The sequence below is a fragment of the Ambystoma mexicanum genome, chromosome 4q, assembly GCF_040938575.1.
Source record: "Ambystoma mexicanum isolate Mex_15411 chromosome 4q, UKY_AmexF1_1, whole genome shotgun sequence".
Taxonomy (NCBI): domain Eukaryota; kingdom Metazoa; phylum Chordata; class Amphibia; order Caudata; family Ambystomatidae; genus Ambystoma; species Ambystoma mexicanum.
Genome location: NC_090928.1, coordinates 898,110,161 through 898,132,265, shown reverse-complemented (window position 1 = coordinate 898,132,265; position 22,105 = coordinate 898,110,161). Strand labels below are relative to the sequence as shown.

General features: G+C 45.8%; 1 protein-coding gene across 1 annotated transcript in view; it reads left to right on the top strand.

Annotated features, from left to right (window-relative positions):
* Window positions 1–22,105, top strand: part of PLEKHH2 (pleckstrin homology, MyTH4 and FERM domain containing H2) — a 1,974,292-nt gene that overhangs the window by 905,055 nt on the left and 1,047,132 nt on the right. Inside the window, exons 12-13 of the mRNA XM_069608462.1 lie at window positions 9,316–9,426; window positions 19,815–19,901. Coding sequence (XP_069464563.1) covers window positions 9,316–9,426; window positions 19,815–19,901 — 198 coding nt within the window. The remainder of the gene's footprint in view (window positions 1–9,315; window positions 9,427–19,814; window positions 19,902–22,105) is intronic.

Below are 22,105 nucleotides of genomic sequence, written 5' to 3'. Positions count from 1 at the left end.
AGTTATCTTAATCATCTTGATGTTATTTTTATATCTTTGCAGAATGGCCCTCTTTTCCTTTTCGTGCATTGAATTTGGTAGCCTCTTTCTTAGAAAGTTTCTAATTTCCCTGTTCTTAATTCGTTTGAGAAGACCAATGTCAGAATTAGGAGCATGCTTATTAAATTGGGGCAGTGAATTTTGCCTTTTAATAAACTCCTCCAATGTTCCCTTAATAGTTCTATTTAAGATCTTTTCTTTATCACACTTTCTAATCCCTTTCATTAAAGCCTCTCCATTTAAGTCATCAAGATTCATCTGTAGCTGATTCCCCAGTTTAGCACATAAGGTAGGGTTTCATCTAATAGAAATCTTCGATCGATGAGTTTCAATTGGTTGGAGAGAACTGTCAGTTGAATGTAACCCACATTTGCGTATCAGTTTAATTTCAATTGGAGCATGATCACTATACACAATCTCATGCACCCTCATAAGATTCACACTATTTGCTATGTATTATACGTGCCTGAGCAACAGATGTTTGTATTTTCTTTCTAAATTCCAAACGGTGGGCAAATCAGAGGGGTGGTTGTTGGTGTTAAGCCCCAAATATCTATACTCCATCACCACGTCTAAACTGGAGCTGTGCAATTGCCAGTTGAATCAGCAAATGCTTAATGTGATGAGGAGTAGCACAGATAATAATCTTGGTTTTGGACATATTGATGGTAAGGTGATTAGTATCAGTTTAGTCCTGGAGTGCTTTAATCATTTTTTGTAAACCGTTGGGAGTTTTTGAGAGAAGCACTGAATCATCAGCGTAGAGAATCCAAGGAATGGCACAAGTGCCACTTTTAGGGGGATCAGACATCACCTTGCTAAGATTTATTATGTTCAGATCTGAGATGAAGAAACTAAAAAAGCGCAGAGGCTAGAATGCAGCCTCATTTAAGGCCTCTGTAAGTAGGAATGGGTGCAGATAATTTTCCATCAAGTATTGTATTGTATTGTATTGTATTGTTTATTTATTTATAGAGAGCACCAGGCCGTTAAGCAACTGGGCGCATGCACGTTATTTAGTTACAGGTACATAGTTATTATACAGTACTTATGTTAACAGAGGACATGTAGATCATATATTATATTACATTGTAGCATAGTTTTCCGTGAAAGGAAGGAAAAGAAGTTACTCATACAGAGTATTTACATTCAATATACATAGTGTTCAGGTACATACAGGTTGAAGTTAACAGTCATTAGTGTGGAGCCAACGTTTAGCATTGGCTTTGAATACGTGAAAGGAAGGGATAGCTCTGAGTGAGTCTGGGATGGAATTCCAAAGGTGAGCAGCTAGTAGAGGGAAGCTAGAACCTCCCGTTCTTTTCAATTTAAAATTGGGGATTTTGATGCTGTTTGCCTGGGCTCTTCTAATAGGCCGTTCAGAGGTATGCTTGGTGAATTTATCGGTGAGGTAGGCAGGTGCCTTGTTATTCATACAGTTATGTGTAATGTTGAGAGTTTTGAACTTGATACGGTCATTAATGGCAAGACAGTTGGCGGCTCTTCTCTGGTCTGAGATGTGTTGCCCTTTGGGGATGCCTAATACTGTTCTGAGGGCATTGTTCTGCAAGGTTCGGAGTTTGTTAATATTGTGTTTACTAGTGCCGAAATACAGTGCATTACAGTAGTCTAGTTTGGAGAGGATGAGGGCTCTCGTTATGGTAGTACAGCTAACTATAGATAGGAAGGGTTTGCAGGCGTGAATGAGTTTGCATGTATAACTGGTGGCTTTTGCAGTGGCATTTACTTTTTTTTATCAAGAGTGAGGGCCGAATCTAAGTAAAATCCTAAAGTTTTGACTTCTTTAGCTACCTTGATTTTGATGCCATCGATCGTGATGAAGTTGTAGAGATGGGACAGTTTAAGTTTGTTCGTGGAGCCGATGATCAGTTATTCGGTTTTATCGTCGTTAAGACATAGGTCATGTGAGGCCATCCACGTTTGGATAATTTGGTAGACTTTATTTATGAGGGTAGTGTCATTGTCATGGTCGCCTTGGATTGGGATAAGGATCTGCGTATCGTCCGCATAGTTGGTGTATGAGACCCCTAGTTTGTCCAATATATCAAAGTGGGGCTTTGAAAAAATATTGTACAAAGTAGGGGAAACACACAACCCTTGGGGGATTCCGCAGGTGATGGGGACTGGATCTGCTGCTGAGGTGGGTGAGAAGACTCTTATAGTTCTCTTGTCCAGAAAAGAGGTTATCCACGCTGCAGCTTGTGTGGAGAAGTTGGCTGCGGATTGAAGGTGGTTGCATAGAACCTTATGATCAACCAGATCGAAGGCGGCAGATAGGTCTAGAAGAAGGAGATTGGAGATGTCACCTCTGTCTTTACGCTCATCAAGTTGGTTCTTGAGATCAAGGAGGGCCGTTTCAGTTCCATGTCTCGGTCTGAAGCCTGATTGTCTAATCCCTAGTAGATTGTTGAGCTCTAGGTAGGATTGGATCTGTAGATATGCCGCGTTATCTAGGATCTTAAGGAGGAACAGGACAGTAGTTATGGGCCTGTAGTTAGTTGGGATGCTTGGGTCCAAGTTGGCTTTTTTTGGAGGGGTAGTATCCAAGCATCTTTGAGGTTAGTGGGTATAGAGCATGATTAGAATGATGCGTTGATAAATGTAGTGACAAAGGGGGCTAGTTCATGCACAGCCTCTTTGATGATAGGGGCTGGGCAAGTGTCACCAAGGCATCGAGAGGGTTTGAGGGATGTGATGATATTCTTAGTTTCCTGAATGGAGATGGCTCTAAAGCTGAATTGGTTGGGAGGTTTGACCTGGTTAGTTGCAAGTTCCTGGAGGATGTTTTTTTGCGTTGAGAGGGCAATGTTGTGGAGGGAGGATTTTTTAGCTGCTATTTTATTCTGTAGCATTGTGATTTTGTTGCATAGGGCATTTTGGATGTTTGTACACCAGATTTTGTCTTTGACGCACAGGTCTATGGCAGCAATGGGAGATTCTAATTCTCTTAAAATGGAGAAGATTTCCTTACGGTGGAGTTAGCTTTTTTGATTCTGTCATTGAAGGTCTCTTTTTTTAGCCTGGATGATTTGTTCTTTGTAGCTCTTGGTGAGGGTGGTAAGGAGGTTTTTATTATCGGGAGAAGGATTTTTTCTGCAGCAGGCTTCTGTGTGTCGTTTCTCCTTGCGTAGGGCTTTTAGCGTTGGGGTGAACCAGTGTTAAGATGGGCCGGGGGTTTAGATTTGGTAAGCTTGAGTGGCGCAATGGCATCTATCGCAAGGTTGATTGTGGTGTTGTATAGGTCAACTAGGTCATTGGGGTCAGTGATCAGGCTAGAAAGGTTGGTGATAGGGTGAATCAGTGGGATGAGGTTGGGTAGAGTTATATTTTTTTGCAGCGTGTGAGGGTAGGAGGAGCGTATGATTTAGTGGCTTTATGTTGGGGAAGAGCAGAGATGGTCAATGAGATCAGATAGTGGTCCGTCCAGATGCAAGGTTCAATTGCCGTTATGGTGGATGCACAATTAATTTCTGCGACCCAGTCCAATGTGCGGCCTTTGCAATGCGTGGGGCCGTTATTTCGAATGGTGAGGCCTGCTTCTGTGGTGGTGTTAGCTATAGAGGATGCATTGGTGTCTTTTGGGTCGTTGTAACCTAAGTTGAAATCACCTAGTAGGATGATTTGGGTTCTTTGTTTGGCGTTGGTGTTTAAGAGGGTAGCTAAGTCTTCTTCGAAGGTACCTAGTGGACCTGGAGGTCTATAGATAAGGTGTACTGTAATTGTACGTGAAGGGGAGAGTTCTAGTTTTAGGGAGAGTAGTTCTGCTGATAGCATGGAAATACTATCTCTTTGATGATAAGGTTATCTTTACATATGAAGGCTATGCCGCCTCCTTTAGAGGTGTCTCTATCTTTTCTGAATATGGCAAAGTTAGGGGGCTCCCCAAGGACAGATAGACAAATCTGAACAGAGGTGTTGGAATGTAAAAGGGAAATTAGAGTGTAAACATGGGTGGGGCAAGCCGCTTTTGCCAATTTACCCATTAACAATTCTTGGGACACAAGCACTCTTGAAATTCACAAAATCCATGCATATTGGCTGATTCATTTGTTTACCATACATATTGATAGCAGTTATAATCATCACATTAATGGCTGTACCTAGACCTGCTACAAAACCCATCTGGAACTTGTCGTGCAATTATTGTTCTGTCATCCAGCAATTGAAATCGCGTAAAATCAGGCGAGCAAAACGTTTCCCTGGGGTATCTAGGAGAGCGGTCAGTAGCTCTGAGGGAGCTCACGATTACCCTTCTTGAAAATGGGTACTATAATCGATTTTTATATATCGGCCCAGAGTTCAGGATGGGTTTTAAGCATACCGTTGGTAAGCCCATCAGGCTCGGGTGCTCTAGAGGAGCTTAATTTAGTGATATAAAATAGTATATAGCTTCTGTTAAAACAAATGCTGGTGTCCAAGGGCATGTGCTTCAAAACTGGAGCGCATAAAGGACTAGGTGCTCGAACATAGAGGGCTTGAAAATACAAAATCAATTTCTTTTTAGAGCCTCTGTTCCATACACTTGTGCTTTTATTTTTGGTTTGAACACATCTTTTTTCAGCTTATCTTTCTCGGATCTTCAGGAGCCACAGAGAAACACGTCCACTTTAGATGGTGGTTAGCCACGCCACCCCCATTAGTACCACCTTGTTTTTATTTCATTTATAACTGCTCATCCCTTGTTTTTGTTCTATACAGTATTCAAATATTCTCTCAATATCTCTGTCACATTGTTATTCAATATTACTTGTTTCAACTTTGCAAAGTGCTTTGTAATAGCTTGCAGCTTGTTTCGGTATTCAAATATACTTGCTTTGGCCTTCCATAGTATTTATAACAGTTCTCAGCTTGTTCGCCATTCATACACGCTTGTTCCCAGTCCCTGCAGCGCTCCGGAATGAGAGTTCCTTTTTTTGCATTCACCGGTGGTGTGCGGCAGCTCCTTCAGGCTTCTCTGCTTAGCTTCATGGATTTGATTCGCTCTGCCTTCCTTTCGCAGGAGCCAAAGCGAGCAGCGCTTGTCATTCTGGTACTCTGTAGTGCGTAGCTCTGCTCTTCCCCAGCGAAAGCTACTGAGAGCACCTCCCGCTCTCTTGGGACCTGTGGCGATTGGGAGGCTTCAGTGCCTCATAGCTAGTGCTGTGGGCAACCACCAGGGATGATAGCAGTAGCCTCGACTCTGTCACGCCCAGCCTTGGCCCCGGCGTCTATCCCTCACTCCTGCTCTCTATGGCTTTTCTCCAGCCTGTTCCTCTGCAGCCGCTCTACTTTTACAAGCCATGTCCTTCTCTCCAGGCCGTCTGTCTCTTTCTGCGCTGGGCGGTCACCATTCTTATTCACCTGGGACTTGTTAAATGACTGCAGGTGTTAGCTTTAATTGCCTGACCATGGTGAAATCTATTAACTAGACATGCCTGGGCATTACAACTGAACTCCTCCAAAACCCTCTTCCTCGTCTCAGTACAAAAGTGATGTTTAGGGAGGTTTAAATGAATGGAAGTGTGCATAACTCCCGGTTGTGTCCTTCTCGTCTTGGTACTCGGATGATATTTTTTTGTATTCACAAGAGGAGGCTGATGTGCGTTTATCCCGCCCAAATGAGGATGTGTGCACCTAGTTGATCTCTTCCTCGTGCCAGTATAATAATGATATTTCTGAAGGACATTTTGAAAGGAAGACAAGGGGAAACGTTTGCAGTAACCTAGAAAGGCTGTTGGGACAGAAGGTTCATTGTGAAAAGGGAATGGGGGAGGATCAGGGTTGAAATCTGCAATCTAAATGTTCGAGGGAGAAAAGACCGAAGGTTATTTTTCTGAAATAATCTTCGGTCTTTTCTCCCCTGGAAATGTACAACTTGCACCCTCCACCACCCACACCACACACACACATCCCCACCACACCCCCCACACCACTATTTACCTTGTGTCCCTGCGACGCCTGTTCCCTTTCACTACCGTGATCGGAAACTGGCGCTGCAGGATCCTTTTCTTTTTTTTCTTTTTTTTGGGGGTGGGTGGGTGGTTGGCTGTGGGAGACACCCCTGCAACCCCTGCTCACAATATAATATAGTGAGCAAGGGTGCAGGGGACACCGCTGCAGCCCTCCTTTTTTTCTCTTTTTTTTTGGGTGCTTTTTTGGGATCGGCTGCGGGGGACACCCCTGCAAACCCTGATCACAATATAGTGAGCAAGGGTGCAGGTGACACCCCTGCAGTCCCCACCACTGAATGCGTGATCTGGTCGAACTATTCGGCCGTTCAGAATTTTTCGGACAAATCACGCATTCGGTCATTTAATTTCGGTCATTTTCACTGATTCCATGGGGGTTACCATGTCTCACCCAAGGACACACTCTCTCCACTCACCAAGTTCCCTCCACCCAGGTTATCCTCCCTTGCATATTCACCCCAGGGTCGGGATCTAAAAGCGATGGCCTTTCCCTGGCCGCCTGATCAAAGGATGCTGGGGAAAAAGAAGTGAGGGCGCCCTCAGGTTCCTCTCGTATCTTACATGCATGCTCAAGAGTCCAACAGGAACAACCGTTGCCTCATTACAACCTACTGACTTCCATTACAACGCAATAAGGTCTAATGGAAAGGATAATAAGAGAAACAAGAAATGTTCATAGAACCAAAGTGGAGGGGGGTGTACTACCGAAATGTTCACATTCCACAAATGATACGTGTGACTGTGATTCAGTCTCTGGTTCGCTTTGCTAGATGCTTATTCTTGGTATATATCCAAAACTGAATGATGCTAGTAATGAATTGTATTTGATGTATCAGTGGGAAGTCAGAAGGGAACTAGCGGCCAACTGACTCGACAATGTGGGCCCTGAATTTGTGCCATGGCATAGTGCCAACTGACTTAGCATCACTTAGCCTAAAATTGCATAGTATGGAATAACAAGGCATATAACCTGTAGAAAGAATGTTTTTGCATGGATATAAACAAACGCAACCAACTGTGAGTTTTCCAAAGTTAAAAAAGTTGGTTTGGGTGCTTTGTTGGGAAAGGTATGGTAACAATAACCATCTAAAAAACATTCTACCTCCCACCCTAACTGACAACATGTCGAATAACACCTCCAGCAATGAAACACAAATTACACATTGGATCATACACCACTGAAGACACAATAAAAATAATTCCCTAAACACCACACTAATCCACCACAGATAGACCATTACAACTCTCCACGATTATAAAAACAACTCTGACTGACACCACCGACAGCCACAGAAACAATTACATTAGCAACTGGAGCGTGCTTCATACAACCCACAAAATACCTGAAATGTACACATCAGCGAGAAACATCTTTTCAGATCTACCCACATCGCCATTGCCACAAAGCAACTTTGCCCTGCTGCCCTTGCTCCTGGTTTAGTACCGTACCCCCACCTCTTGCAAATGTGAAGCTCCAAGAAACCGTGAAAATGACAGGTGTGCTATGAAAGACGCAATAAAACATTGCAACTCAAAAACGGCCAACGTGGCCTAGCAACATAAGAAAAGCTGGGGGACCCAGGATGAAACTAATATAATAAGAATACGGCCAGTAGCCCACACAAGGCTAAGAAGAACAGGAAATTTGGGGAGAATAACAGTAATGATTCCTTACAGGAAAAGCTTCTTCAGGTAGAGAAAGTTGTGACCTTATGAGAATTCAGTTGAAGGGTTTCGGTGTTCAACTCTAACAGAGTGTCAATAGAATTCAGAAGTTGTTTGATTTGGGAACTGTGTCCCAGCTCGCTGAGGGGAACAGGAATTTTTCTTTTTTTTTAATACCTGAGAAGCAGAGAGTTTTTATTTTGAAATATCATCAGAGACTGAGACTCGAAAAGAGGAAAAGAATTGGAACTCTAAAAGGGGTGGCCGGTCAAGCGCCATCCATCCATCCCGAGCCAAGAGTGGCGAAGAACACTTCTGCAGGCCGATTTGTGCTTTATTATTGTTAGTGGTAGGGCAGGTCATGGGATAGAGTAGGTTTCAGACAGCGGACGATTGTTTCTTTCAGAAATCCTGACGAGTACCTCCTATTATTTTCACAGCATAGGGAACCACCACCGTTAGCAACAGGGCTAGAATAGGCATTTATTTTCTTTAATTAAGTACATTTCAAACCCTAACATGTCTTTGTGTCTGTCTCGTTCCCAGTGACATAATGTCTGTTTATAACTTGGGCTTCATGCTTGTTGGCTATTAGATGTCCCTCAGAACCCCTCAGTAGAATATGTTTCCCGTTGATAGTTACCCTTCTGCAACTCTTTGGCGGATTCCATCAAGCGTGGCTTTAAGGCAACGCAGGGGCGGGGCTTCACAATGACATTCAGGCTGTCGTGTGGGTACACATCTGCCACAAAGACGAGGGGGTCCCCAAAACGCAAAATGAGAGCAAAACGCGATTTGGGTCATCTTAAAATGAGTTCAAGTGGGAAATCGGCAACACCAAAACTGGAAATGTGCAACATATGAGTTTCATTTTATTATAAAGCAAATTGTATTACCAGCTGTCTTTTGTGGTTATGATTTCAATGATAAAGTAAACAGTAATCTGATATACACAAACCATCTAATACATTTGTGCTTAACAAATTTACATTCGATATTTATGTGGAGTTTGACTTAAAGGAATGCCGTTTTCCTATGCCATGATCTTTAAATGACATTGAGCCTCATTACTAGTTTGCTGGTGTGGGAAAAAAGTAGAGGTAATTCAGTTACCTCCATTTTTTCTGCACCGCCAAATTACAGTTTTTGGTGGAATTACTAATGGTGGAATTACCTGGTGGTCATTCTGCCGATTCTTGGAGGAAAAGTGCAGGATGTAGCTCCAGCATCATGCTGAAGGTGAATCCTCAATTTGTCCTCCAAAAATTGGCCGAATTACCACTAGGTAATTCTACCAGTGGTATTTCTTCCAAAAATCCCCAATGGAGTCCTATGGACAGAAAATTGGGATTTACACCACCTGCCACCACTTGTAATCCTGTGGTAATTCCACAGGACCAAGTGGTGGTAACTGTAAATCCGTTTGGTGTTATCTCCGAGGATTTACCTCTGAAATACCACCAAACTCGCAATGAGGCCCATTATTTTTTAAATCTGAAATATAAAATATGTATTGTGTGCATAATGTAGAATTTCTTTACTGTTTGACGTATATAAATGTACTTGTAGTACTCTCCGCAAGTCGCTGCTCATTTCCGATCAAGCTTGATTTATGGGCTAACGTGTTGTGTTTCTTGCTCAGGAACCTTGGGAGAAATCTGGATATTTATTGAAATTGGGTGGGAAAGTGAAGACCTGGAAGCGGCGGTGGTTTGTGCTCAAAGGCGGTGAACTGCTGTACTACAAGTCCCCAGTAAGTGCATTGCTTCAGGCCTATCAACGTGCATGTAAACATGTTCTCCAACAGTGTTAGCCTGCCACGCATCTAGCTGTATAATCCCAGCTTCAGTCAAAGAAGTGTTGTGTCTCTGCTGATTTTCTGTTATTAGCTCTCTGGTGACCCGGAAACCCCTCTCTCTTGTGCATTGCATGCTATAGCCAATGTTCAGCACCAGTGGCATCTGAGAAAACTTCAAAACAGACACAAACGTGGAGGAATCCTGTAGCTTTGCTGGGTTGAAGGCAAGCAGTTGAGATAAAATATGCCTACTCGCCTTGATTTTCCTATGGTAGTGAACACCCTAGAGGGTGCATGCAGTCAGTCATGTTGATTACCACAATGAAAACCCCCACCTCTTCTAAACCCCCTCTGCCTGCCATTTACACACTAATTGATCAAGTCAATTCAAGCTCCCTTCGCCCATTCTTGAAAATCGCCAAGTTACAGCAGCAGCTGACTATCATTTAATCGGACGGATGTTCGTGAAGGAGATTGGCAGGGCTTTTGGAGGAGTGGTCAAAACGCCCTGGGTACCCAGGTGGGAGGAGAGAAGAGAGTGGTCAGTCTAAAAGAGAGGGGTGACCAGGTGAGATGAGAGATGTAGGTCGGAGTGGATGAGGGCATCCGGAGTGTGCCAGCAGAGTGGGTTGGGCCCGAAGGGAGAATTCAGAGGGGTAGCGAGGTGCAGAGGTCAATGAAAAGAGTCGATGCTGGGCCATGGGAGTCCAATTGGATGTTAAAGTCACCCTGAAGCAGCAGGTTGGAGGAGGTTGAGAGTAAGGAGGAATAGAAATCATCCCATTCAGAGTGGAACATGGAGGTAGAACCTGGAGGGCGGTAAATGGTAGCAATGGTCAGGGTGGAGGAGGGAGAGATAACCAATTTGCATACAATGCTCTCAAAAGAAGAGTAGTGCTAAGTGGGTAAGATGAAAGAAGGAACCCACTCAAGGAAGATTAAGGCAAGCCCATCGCCAGCATGGTGAGGTTGAGGCTTGGGAATGATCTTTAAAGCCATTGGGTAGGAGGGAGTCAAAAGTGGTGACTGAGCTGGCATTGAACCATGTCTCAGTAAGAGCGAGAATGTTGAGGCCAGTGTCTTCAAGAAGGAGGCAGATGTCATCAGAATGTTTGTTGGCTGAGCGGGCATTGAGAGTCGCCAGGTAGAGACAATCTCTGAGGTTTTCTGAGATGGAGTACTGGGGTGTGGTACTTCAGTCAGAGGAGGGGGGACAGAGGGGGATTTAGGGGGAGTGGATGGAGAAGAAAGAAAGTTGAGGGATGGCAGGATCCAGTCAAAGAGAAGGAGGTTGGCCTGAGTACCCTAAATCGGGATAGTGCCAGTGTGTCCACGAAGATGAGGCGTGCAGTGCACCTCGATGACGAGAGTTCGTTGCTGCAAAGAGTCAATGAAGAACGTAGGCCCAGCAAGGGGGTCGGGTCGTCGGCACTGGCGTTGACGATCGGGACTAAACGACGGCTGGCTTTCGGATCTTCATCAGCGTCTTTGAGGACTTCGGAGGGCAGAAACCCACTGGTGGATTCTCCTCGGTGCGTCAGCGACCTCGACTTTCTCCGGCGGAACAAAGCGGTTGACGGTGATGAGCAAGGGAGTGCTTGATTTCAAAGTGTTTTAGGCAATGGAGCGTTGCGGCTCTGGTCGACAATGTTACATCGGTTCTCCGAACCTCGCTCGGCGGTGATGGTCGTCAATGGCCTCGACATCCTGGTGCTTCAGATTCCTCCGCAGTCCCCATCTCCGGTCGGCAGTCATTTCGGGACCGACTACCAGGGAGCCTTGGTGAGGGTTAGCTGGTGCACGATGTTCCCTCATAGCTCGGGAAGAGGTCTACTAGCCAGGTCCTCTCTTGGATCAGTTCTTGGAGACACAGCGGCTGCCTTCTTCCAGCTGGGCTTCAAGGTTAAGTATCAAGTTTAGACTTCAGCTGAACGAACGATTCTAGTCAGTGAGAGGTCCCCAGATATACTGTTCTGTCTCTAATTCACACTGCTGAGCCAGACTCTGGCAGCCAATCATTCAGAAGGGCATTCAGCAGGCAGGCAGCCAATCAGGCTCACAGTGCATTCAGGCAATTCTTCTCCATCCAGACACTCACAACACGGAATGTGGATTGGGGCAAGCACCCAGCCTTTTAGCACACCACACTGCATTCATACCAGTTTCGGGCAGGGCTGTCTCATTCATTGTGTCACACACCAAAAACCAGACACCCATACCATGAAATGTATATTGGTCACACACTCCATTCACCCAGGTTGCACCCCAAGGGTGTACCCACAACATACAGTCATTGGGAAGGCTCTGCCAGTCTGACCTGGACTTCCCTAAAATACCATATATGGAACTTCCACCCAACAGGCAATCAGGGGAGGGACACAATCAGGGCTCCCAGGACTTTGGGAAAACAAGGTAACAGGTAATAGAAAGCAAGAGGCCACAGGGGTCATCTTGTCTCCTATCAGGAATTCACTGATTCCTATGGCAGGGCTTGGGTATCCCAAAATGGAGGATACTCGGAGCACCTGTCAAATTCAGCATGGAGCTGCCGCCAGCCCATTCCCTGCTCTGTGGGCCACACACAGGTGTCCAAAAACATACACTAGGGGTAGAGGGTTGTACCCCCACCCATGGGTGCCTTAAGGGTATCCTAAGGGTCTGTTCACCACAACCAAAGAGAGGAAGAGCTGCACTGCCAGGGGTCCCACATGGACTCCTGTGCAGAAAATAACACAGAACACACATGAAAAAGGAGTACAGGACAAGAACAGGGAGGCCCTGTACCTCCAATGCTTTTCCAGCATCACAGTGACAGTGATCATTATCCTTTTCACCTCAGTAACTGTCAGAGATGCTGACTCATAGTATAACCACAGTTATTAATTGTGCCATTTGACTTTATTCAAGTATTTGATCTCATATGCCAAAGGCTTGTTGGTTGACATTTTTGATTAGTAGCCTCTTAACATGACTAGGTGTGGTTATTTATAAATCACAGGGTACCTACTGGTCTTGATGAATAAGACTGCAGTGTAGAGCGTACATATTACACCAGCGTACAGAAATACCACAAGGGGGCGCAGAAGCAATGGCAGCCTGATCTGGCGTCTCCTCCATTCAGGCTGATTCAAATAGCAAAGAGATCAATATATGCTACAATTCCCTGATCTCGCTCTACACGTTCCTGCCCACAAACATAATGGGCACCTGTGGACGCACTCTTCTTGAAAACCGCATACCCTTTCTGTGTGAGCGAAGCTCGCGGATTCTGGACGCGTGTGGGCCATCATGGCGCCTCCCATGGAACTCTCCTAAGGCCACTCTTCCCACTCCAGCCGCCAACGCTAGCGATGCAGCGCGCAGCCTGCATCGGATTTCACGAAGCGAGCCAATGAGCGGAACGTCGTCGGCACCACCAAGGCTAACAATCAAAGGAAGGCAGTTCGTCTACTGACTCCCTGTACGGATCATTCCCCCATGGCCCCTTGAAGTAGCGCACGCCGGGCCTACACAGACGTGTGTGCAGACAGCTTCAACGCTGCTACCAGTGACGCAGCCTGTCCCGAAGACCGGTATAGAGTGAGCACCATCTCAGCTAGTCAGCAATGGAACGCTGTTCGCCCACCCACTGTGGCAGATCCATCTCCTGCAACACCCCCACCGAAGCAGCTACACCCCGGGCCGTTACTGAGGTACACGCAGTCTCCACCACAGCCGCCAAGTGTGACGCCACAGGTAGGAACCGGTGGCGGGAGGTGATCGCAGGCTCCCGCTGCAAGGAGCTCCCACATACACCCGACCGCACCTCCAGGAATAACTGCGGATCCCTCCAGTCACCCCCACCACTGTGGTTCTTCCATAGGGACTACTGCAAGGAGCTCCCACAAACACCCGTCCACACCTCCAGGATAACGGTGGATCCCTCCAGTCACAGCCACCACTGTGGTTCTTCCCTAGGGACCACACCAAGCTTGCTGCATACGTAAATAGGAGCTTGTCCGTCAGCTTCAGCCCGCACTCAACAGTGACCTCTGCCTGCAACCTCTCAAGACTACACCAATCTGACTGGGACTCTTCATCACCCCGACGCAGACCATCCCGGCACTGAGTTAATTTGACTTGCCCAGCAGTACCGCTTCTCTTTCTACAGTAGTTGCCAATCAGGCTTAAACTGGACCTGTCTCGTTCCCGACATGTGGAACTCCTACACTCCTACCACACTCACCAACTGAGCGCACAGAGCCACTATCTTCTAGTTGTCACACAAATAGTAGCCTCCAGCCCAGCGACCACATTGCTATTGTCACACAAATAGTAGCTTCCAGCCCAGCGACCACATTGCTGTTACCACCTCACTATTCCCTCCTGCCCACACTGCCTTCCCTGCTAACCCAGTATCTACCTCAGCACACCCACTACGCCTTCACTGACTGTTTACACAGAGCCCTCTACCATCTTGCTATCACACTCCCTACTCAGGTAGCTAACAGCCATTACCAACTAATTGGCACCCTCAGCATATTACTCCTCTCCCACCAGCCCAATGAACATCCTCCCGCACTGCTCTCACGCTCCCATTCACTGTGAACACTGTACCACCTACTCAGACACAGCAACCATCTGCCATTTCGCTACCTCTGCATCTTCAGGCATGCACAACTCCATCTTCCACTTCCATCCACTATCTCCTCCCTCACCCCGCTCCAATACCTGGCCTTCCCTCAAAATCCTCTGCTTCACTATAATGACTATCTCCACACTTAACTCCCCATCTCCACTTCACCCCCGCTTGTCCCAATGCCCAGCCACCAAATACCGTAACCTCATCAATCCCCCTATTGTTGAAAACTCCAAAGTCATCGACATCGCCCTATGGAATGCAAGATCACTCTGTAACAAGACTGCCGCTGTTCTCGACTTGTTTCTTCATCTAAACCTCCACTTCTTATGCATCACTGAAACCTGGATCTCCCCCTTTAACTCAACTGTCCCTGCATCTCTCACTTCCTCATCCTTCACTCATGTTCCCCACTCTTCTGGTCGTGGAGACGGCATTATTCTTCTTTCTCACCTTAAGTGCCTATTTACTCCCTGCTCTGCCACTCTTCCAGTCTTCCACTCTTTTGAATACTTGTATAAAGTCTTCCCCTCCCTGCATGCCATATCCTTTCTTATCATTTACCGTCCACCTGCCCCCCTTGCTTCCTTCTATGATGACATTGGCCACCTTTTTAGCCTCATCTCTCCCAGACCCACGCCCCTTATCATACTCAGCGACTTTAACCTCCATCTCTCCACCACTCACCACACCTCCCCCCTCTTATCTATACTTGACTCCTACCTTCTCAACCCACTCCCCAATTAACCCCTTATTTTTGTCTCTTCCTTCTCCAACTCCCCCCTCTCACTCACTTCTCTTCTCTCTGCTAATGATTCCTTGTCCTCCCTATCCTCCTCCCTGTCCTCCAGTCTTGACCAACTATTCCCTCTCACCCCCTTCCGCCCCTCCCATTACCCTGCCCAACCCTGGCTCCCCTCTCATCTCTCTTCCATGCGCCGCCTTCCCCGTCGTCTCGATAGACGTTGGCTCAAGCACCCCTCACCAGCTAACCAAGCCTCCTACTACTCCTACCACACCCTCTAACAACTGCATTAACTCAGCTAAACAATCCTACTTCTCTAACCTCCTCCACTCTCAATCCTCCCACCCTCGTTAATTCTTTCAAACCCTGACTTGCCTTCTCTCTCATCCTATCCCTGACCACTCCATTGCCTCCCCTCTTTTATCCCCTGACTTTGCTAACTTCTTCTCCTCCAAGGTACTCACCTTACGCCAAAGTATTCTTTGTAACCCCTCTTAGCCTATCCCTTCCCCACCCCCCACCATCCCACCCTCTACCATGTCTAACTTCACACCAGTCTCTCACTCTGAGGTTTCTCTCCTCCTATCAAAAGCTCACCCTACTGCTGCCCCCTCTGACCCACTCCCCACCTCCCTTATCCCCAAGATCTACCCTCTCCTCATATCCTACCTTACCTCCTTCTTCAACATCTGTCTCACTACTGCAACCTTTCCCTCAGCCTTCAAACACGCAATCATCATCCCTATCCTGAAAAAGCCCTCTGCTAACCCCCTCTTAGCCTCAAACTTTCATTCCATCTCTCTCTTACCCTACCTCTCTAAGCTCCTTGAACGCCTAGTCTACTCACAACTTTCAGCATTCGTCTTCAACCTCTCTCTCCTTCACCCCAAACACTCTACTGAAACTGTCCTCACCTCACGCTACTCAAAACACTTTTCTGTCCTCGTCCTTCTTGATATCTCAGCCGCCTTTGTCACTGTGGAGCACCCTTTGCTTCTAGACACTCTTTCCTCCCTTGGTCTCAATGGCTCTGTCCTCAACTGGTTCTCCTCCTACCTATCCAATCGCACCTTCGCCGTCTCCTGGGACGGCAGCACCTCGCCTACCTATTCCCTTGACTTCGGCGTCCCTCAAGGTTCTGTGCTTGGCCCTTTTCTCTTCTCGCTATATATCTCCCTCCTAGCCCCAATCATTTCTTCCTTTGGTGTCTCTCACCACTTCTATGCTGATGACTCTCAACTCTTCCTCTCCTTCTCTTCCTTCACTCCTGACATCCACCTTAAACTCTCTTCCTGTCTCATTGCTATCAAATCCTGGATGTCCTCCCACTTTCTCACCATTAACACTGATAAAACAGAAGACTTATTCTTTCCTGGCAACACCCTCCATTCCCCTGACCCCCGCCTTTCATTCTCTTTCTCCCCATCTCCTCCTCTGCCCGCATCCTTGGTCTCCACTTTGACTCCAACCTCTCCTTTTCTCACCACACTTCTCTTACCTTCTTCTACTGCTCAAATCTCCTCTTTGGCCTTCCTGCCAAACATCTAGCCCCCCCTTAAATCCCTCTACCATTCTGCCATCCGCTCTCTCTGCCTGCTCTACCCTCTTGATTCTATTTCCTCTTCTCTCGTCTCTCTAGGCTGGCTCTCTTTTCACTCCCAACTCAAATTCAACTTTCTCTGTCTCGTCTTCAAATCTCTTCACGATCTTGCCCCACCTTACCTTTCCTCCCTCCTCTCGTTCTACTCTCCCTCTCGCTCACTCCGTTCAGCTGATAACTTCCTACTCGCTGTTCCTCCTGCACCTTGCGCACCTTCCCGCTTCCGTTCCTTCCAGCTCCTTGCCCCACACCACTGGAATTCTCTCCCGATCCACTCCATCACCTCTTATTCATCTTTCCGCACCTCTCTAAAATCCCACCTACTCCAATCTCCTTCCTGACAGGTCTCTACTACTTCCTTCAACTGTTCTACCTTACTCACGTTTATTCACTGATCCTGCACATTGTTCTGCATATTGTTCCTGGTTATTTGTCTCATAACTTGTATTAATTTGCTTTGTATGTATTACCTGTTGTATATAAGCGCTATATAAAATTTGATAAATACAAATACAAATATTGTACCATCAATACAACTATATTGGGGAGCTCCTCCGTTGACTACTGGGTTGTAGTGCAGTATTCTTGTGGGGAACCAGCATTTGGCCCAGATAATGTTCTCATCTTGCACATAGACTACCCAGAGCAGTCTGTTGATAGTGTGTGGAAACCACTGCAACATCCCTATTTGTCTGTGACCAACAAAGTATGTTTCTTAGGTGGCTTTAAAATTCCTGGAATGTTCTCCCCTGAAAAGGGGGTCCATTGTTAAATCTGCTAGATTGCATGAGGACATACGTGCCTGTCATTTTCTCCAGCACAGGGAATGATAACGTTTTTGTAGTTGAAATTACACATTTGGTGTTGAGTACTTTTATGGCAGAACCAGAAAATGTTTAGGGTGCCAAAATAATGCTTAGCCTTTGCAGTGGTTTGGTGAACGTCTCTGGAGAATGATGACACGTCAGGTGAGTGTCAGGACATGTGGAAATTGCACTCTTTCAATCTGAGAATAAGTCACCAAAAACTTTACTTATTGGCCATCCACTTTGGCTCTCATTTGGTACAGAGACCAAGGAGACATTCGCTGTGTCCTGGAGAACAGCTCCTCTGGCTGTTATCCCCCACCGATTTCCTGTGTCTCGCTTGGTCAAAGCATGCCATGGTAGTGTCAGATGTCAGGATGCACTTGGTGGACTACAATGAGTTAAAATGTCTTTCCACCACCAGGGAACCATTGACTTTGTAAGAACTTTCAAGGCTTCTTGAGGGTGAATGAATGGGAATGAACTGGTCACAATAATTGACCATTCCTAGGCAAGTTCATATCTCCATTATGTACACGGTTGAGCTGACCTCAAGTCACTGAATGTTTCTTTATCTGCTGGCAAGTCTTCTGCAGTGAATATGCGAAAAATAAACCTTGATTTTTGACTTCATAAGTCACATTTCTAGTGGTGCAGAGTGATGAAATGATGGTTTTTCAGACCCTGAAGGATGGATCTCTGACGACAATGTTTAGCCACGTCAATAGCAAAGATCCATAGCTCATCGTTGACTTTGAGTACACCATAAATTCCGGTTAGGTGACTATGGCATTGTTTTGACCTTTACAGAAGCGTAAACACCAACACTGAGATGCTTATACCTGCTGTGGCGAACCACAAGAAGGCTCCTGACTAAGTACGTTCATGTTTAATGGTGTTTATTTAAAATAAAGAGAAAATGGCTATCTAGCCCCCCTGCTATGAGGGAAGGTCCCTGCCTAACAAACTAAAACTAATGGTACAGTTCTTAGTCCAAATCCTATTCAGCTAATTGGCCTACCACTTAAGAAAACTTAACAAAAAGGAGGAGGCTGCAGCAATAGCCTCTGTCTTTGTCTTCTGCCTGGCGCAACACTTGGATTCCCTTTTCAAGAAGAAGGTTCTAAAATGTCACCAGTTTCATGCAGTACAGTCCTCAGCATCTCTGCAGGTTCTGTAGGCCATATTTTTAAGTCGTTACATATGCTGCATACGGTTTAATTTTCCTCAGGAAAAACAAGGTTTTCTTAAGACAAATCCACCAATTTCAACTTGGTGATTTTTAGTCATCTTCTTTTGTACTTGAAGACTGGAATCGTCCAGATTCTCTCTCCATTCAATTCTGCGCATTATATTTCGTGTTTCTTGGACTCCCCAAAGTCCTCTGGCCCTCTGACAGGCTTGTTTTAGCACGTCTTTGGGTAGGGCGTTTGTCAACTCAGGTTTATATGGCTCCCATAACCTTTGTGGCTTCCCCAGCTTCGGATAGTAAAGATTTTCGGTTTCTCACAGCTTTCCAAAGCCCTCTGGCTGTCGGATAGGCTTGCTTTATCTCTATTCAGGTTTATCTGGCTCCCGTAATCCTTGTGGCTTTCCCAGCCCAGGATCTTGTTTCCAGGACACCCCAAACTCCTCTGGCCCTTTGTCAGGCTGGCTTTAGCAGGGCCTCGGTACGGAATCTGCTCATTTGGGCTTTGCTGGTTCGGGTTTCCCAGGGCTCACCAAAGCCTTGTGACCCTCTGATAGGCTTGCTCTGTAATTCTTGTGGCCTTCCCACTGTTCGCCCCTCTCCACAACCTTTTTGGGAGCATTTGCTTCCGTTCCGCTGCTCGTCTCGGCAGCCATTGCATTTCTTGTGCAGCAGGACCCATGCCCACACGGCTGCCTGTGGTCATGCCAGCAGCTGAGACGGTTGCTTTACCATCTTCTTCCTGACCCACTCCTCTTTGCTCGTGAGCACGCCAGCCTTCCGGGTTCTTGCGTGCATTTTGTTCACTCTCCACGCTATCATTGGCTCTGCAGTCTAGCCTGTTCTCATGGGAAGGGCCTACCCCTCAGGAGAAGTGACAACATCAAGGTATTCAACACAGGCTCAGAGGGGGAGGATTGATAAGAGGTACTATTATGAATGAAAGAGTGACATGAGTTTTAATTCTATCGAGGTCTGCATGACACTGTCAGGTTAGGGTCAGGCATAAACCAGATTGGATAAATGGTCTACAGGAAGAAAACAGCAAATCTCAAAGCTCACACTACACAGTAGTAGTAGTATTTTGGCCAAATTGGCTTCGGCAAATTTCAGCTAAAACTAAAAATTATTCTGTTTGAACAACAATTAAACATTTTCACTGCCTTACACTAATGTTTTGGTAATCTTAATCTGTAACACCCTGCGAGCACTGGTCTTAAAAAATTAGCATAGCTTAGAATTCTGCACAAGCAAACATTTGATGTGCTCCAGAATGTTTCAATTGTTCTTTTGCAAAGTTACTTAATCCTGCTCTACAGATTATATTCAGTAGTTGAAGTCATTCTCACTCCTCATTGAATATGTTAATATATTTTCTTTTGCAGAGTGATGTGATCAGAAAACCAGAGGGTCAAATGGAACTTAGTGTGTCTAGCCACATTGTAAGAAGTGAAGGGAAACAAACAGTTCAGGTACAGTAACTCTTTCGACCACCAAATTGCTGAATTGTGGAGACAAGCTGAAAAATACAAATTGTTTAAAAACAATTGGAAAATTCCATGAATCCTGCACAACGTGTTGTACATTAAAGAAAGTCCTCATAACTGGGAGAAGCACCATGTTTAATGTTCCGAGGTCTATGAGAATCAACAGCCTGCCTGCTTGCCTTCAGATGTTTTGTAAGAAGATAGAGGAAATTATTATTTTTAATAAACAGGAAATGTTTTCTCCCCTGTGCATCAGTTTGTAATGCAAGTGTGACAGTGAGTAAAAATACATTTAGCATGTATACATAAGTGGTGCCTCCACTCAGGATCTGTATTCATATGCAGTTACACAGTACAAAATCATGCTGAATTGTAATAACCACTGAAATAACTGATAGTACGTTTTTAAGGGTGACTTTACGCACTTGTGGTAGCACCCAAACATTGGGTGGCGTCTTACTAATAACCCCTCTACACTCCTAACTGCAGGACTGTCCCTGATCATGCCATTCATCATGTGGGACGCCATGGCAGACCCCCAATCAGTCAGCATAACCACTCCGGCTGGGTATATGCTTTATGGAAGGGTTCTTCTGTAATGCATCTGTCACGTAGGAGGTAGCGCAACACAACCTCCATGCAGAACATCCTTTGCCACAACTTCTCAGGAGTGGGATATTGTAATGACCACCCCTTGCACTCGTTATACAAAGAGCAGCCATTCTCACAGCTGAACGTCCTACAAAGGCTCTTATTCCAACTAAAGCCATAAAGTCATCTTGTGAGCATCTCATTAAGGCCAAAAACTAAAGATGCATGTGATACCCCTCCTCTCTATAAAGGCGTTTGTGCTGAAATTGCTTGTCTACTCCAGTTGTACTAAGAAACACAATTCGCATCATGTCTATCCCATCTCATCCTAATGGGCATTTGGCTGAGGCGCAATTTGTTATATTGTCTGGGCTATACAAATTGCCCGGCCCTCTTCCGTCCTGGACATGGGCAGAGGCAGTGCTCATTTTCTCAGCATCACTTGGCTATTTTGAACCTTCATTCTCCCGCTTCAAGTCTGTACCTTCAGAGACAATATACACCTTCCTTTAAAGGCGCTAGGTTTTAAAAACGTGTATCTGATGAACAGGAAGCATTCTTGATCCTGCTACCTGCCTCAGAGCCTTTATTGGCTGCATCCAATCAGAACATCAGTCTATTTTCCCTGCGTACATCAGAGGTGTTTGTACAAATTTAGCAAAAGACCATCCTTCTATGAGAGCCCTTACAACGGGAGTGTCAAACATTAGGCTCTGTGGCTCAGATCCCTTAATCCCGTTCTTCACGTCCTCCACAAAGTGTGCACACTGTAAAACAATGTGCTCTGACAGGGTAGAGCAACGGCTGCTTGCTGCTCCTTAGGAAACCAAGCTGCGCCTCACTGATGGGGCCCAACAAAGCAAAGCATGTTGAGTTGCTTATGTTTCCATGCAGAGGGCACATGGGCTGGTAGTCTGGGCTGGGCTGCTCTCTTTGGTAGCAGGATGCAGGCTGATTTGCATAGGTCTGGTCCCATTCTGAAGTGTCATAGGGTGGCTAAAAAACAATGGTGTGGAGATTGCCCAGAGCAATGGCAGTGGTCGAGATTCATCCCTAATCTTCCACCCATCACATTTTCTGTGTATGGTTAGCCCTCTGAAGTCCTACCGTTAATTATGCCAACCAGTTTCACAAACAGCACCAATCTCTCATCATATGTGACATAGCGGAAATCCACAGATTCTTCATTACTATTTCTACTGCAAGATCAACTCTGTCTATACTGCCTATCTGTTTTCCCTGCACCAACATGGTGCACTTGGTGGTGTTCGGTCAAAGGGTCGACTACAAAGGGTCGAATGGTCAAAGGATCGACACCAAAGGACGGAAAACAAAAGGATCACATTTTTTTTTTAAATTACATTTTTTTTAGGTTTTCGTTTATGGAAAAAGTGTTTTCTACCACAAAAAACAGGGGTTGGGTGGGGGGGGGAGGGGGACACCCCCCCAAAAAAGATTTTTTTTTTAAAAAAAATCAAAATAATTTCGATCCTTTTGTTTTCGGTCCTTTGGTGTCCACCCTTTGACCATTCGTTCCTTTGGTTGTCGATCCTTTGACCTACAACCGCACTTGGTCCATATCTTAAAGTTCTAAGACA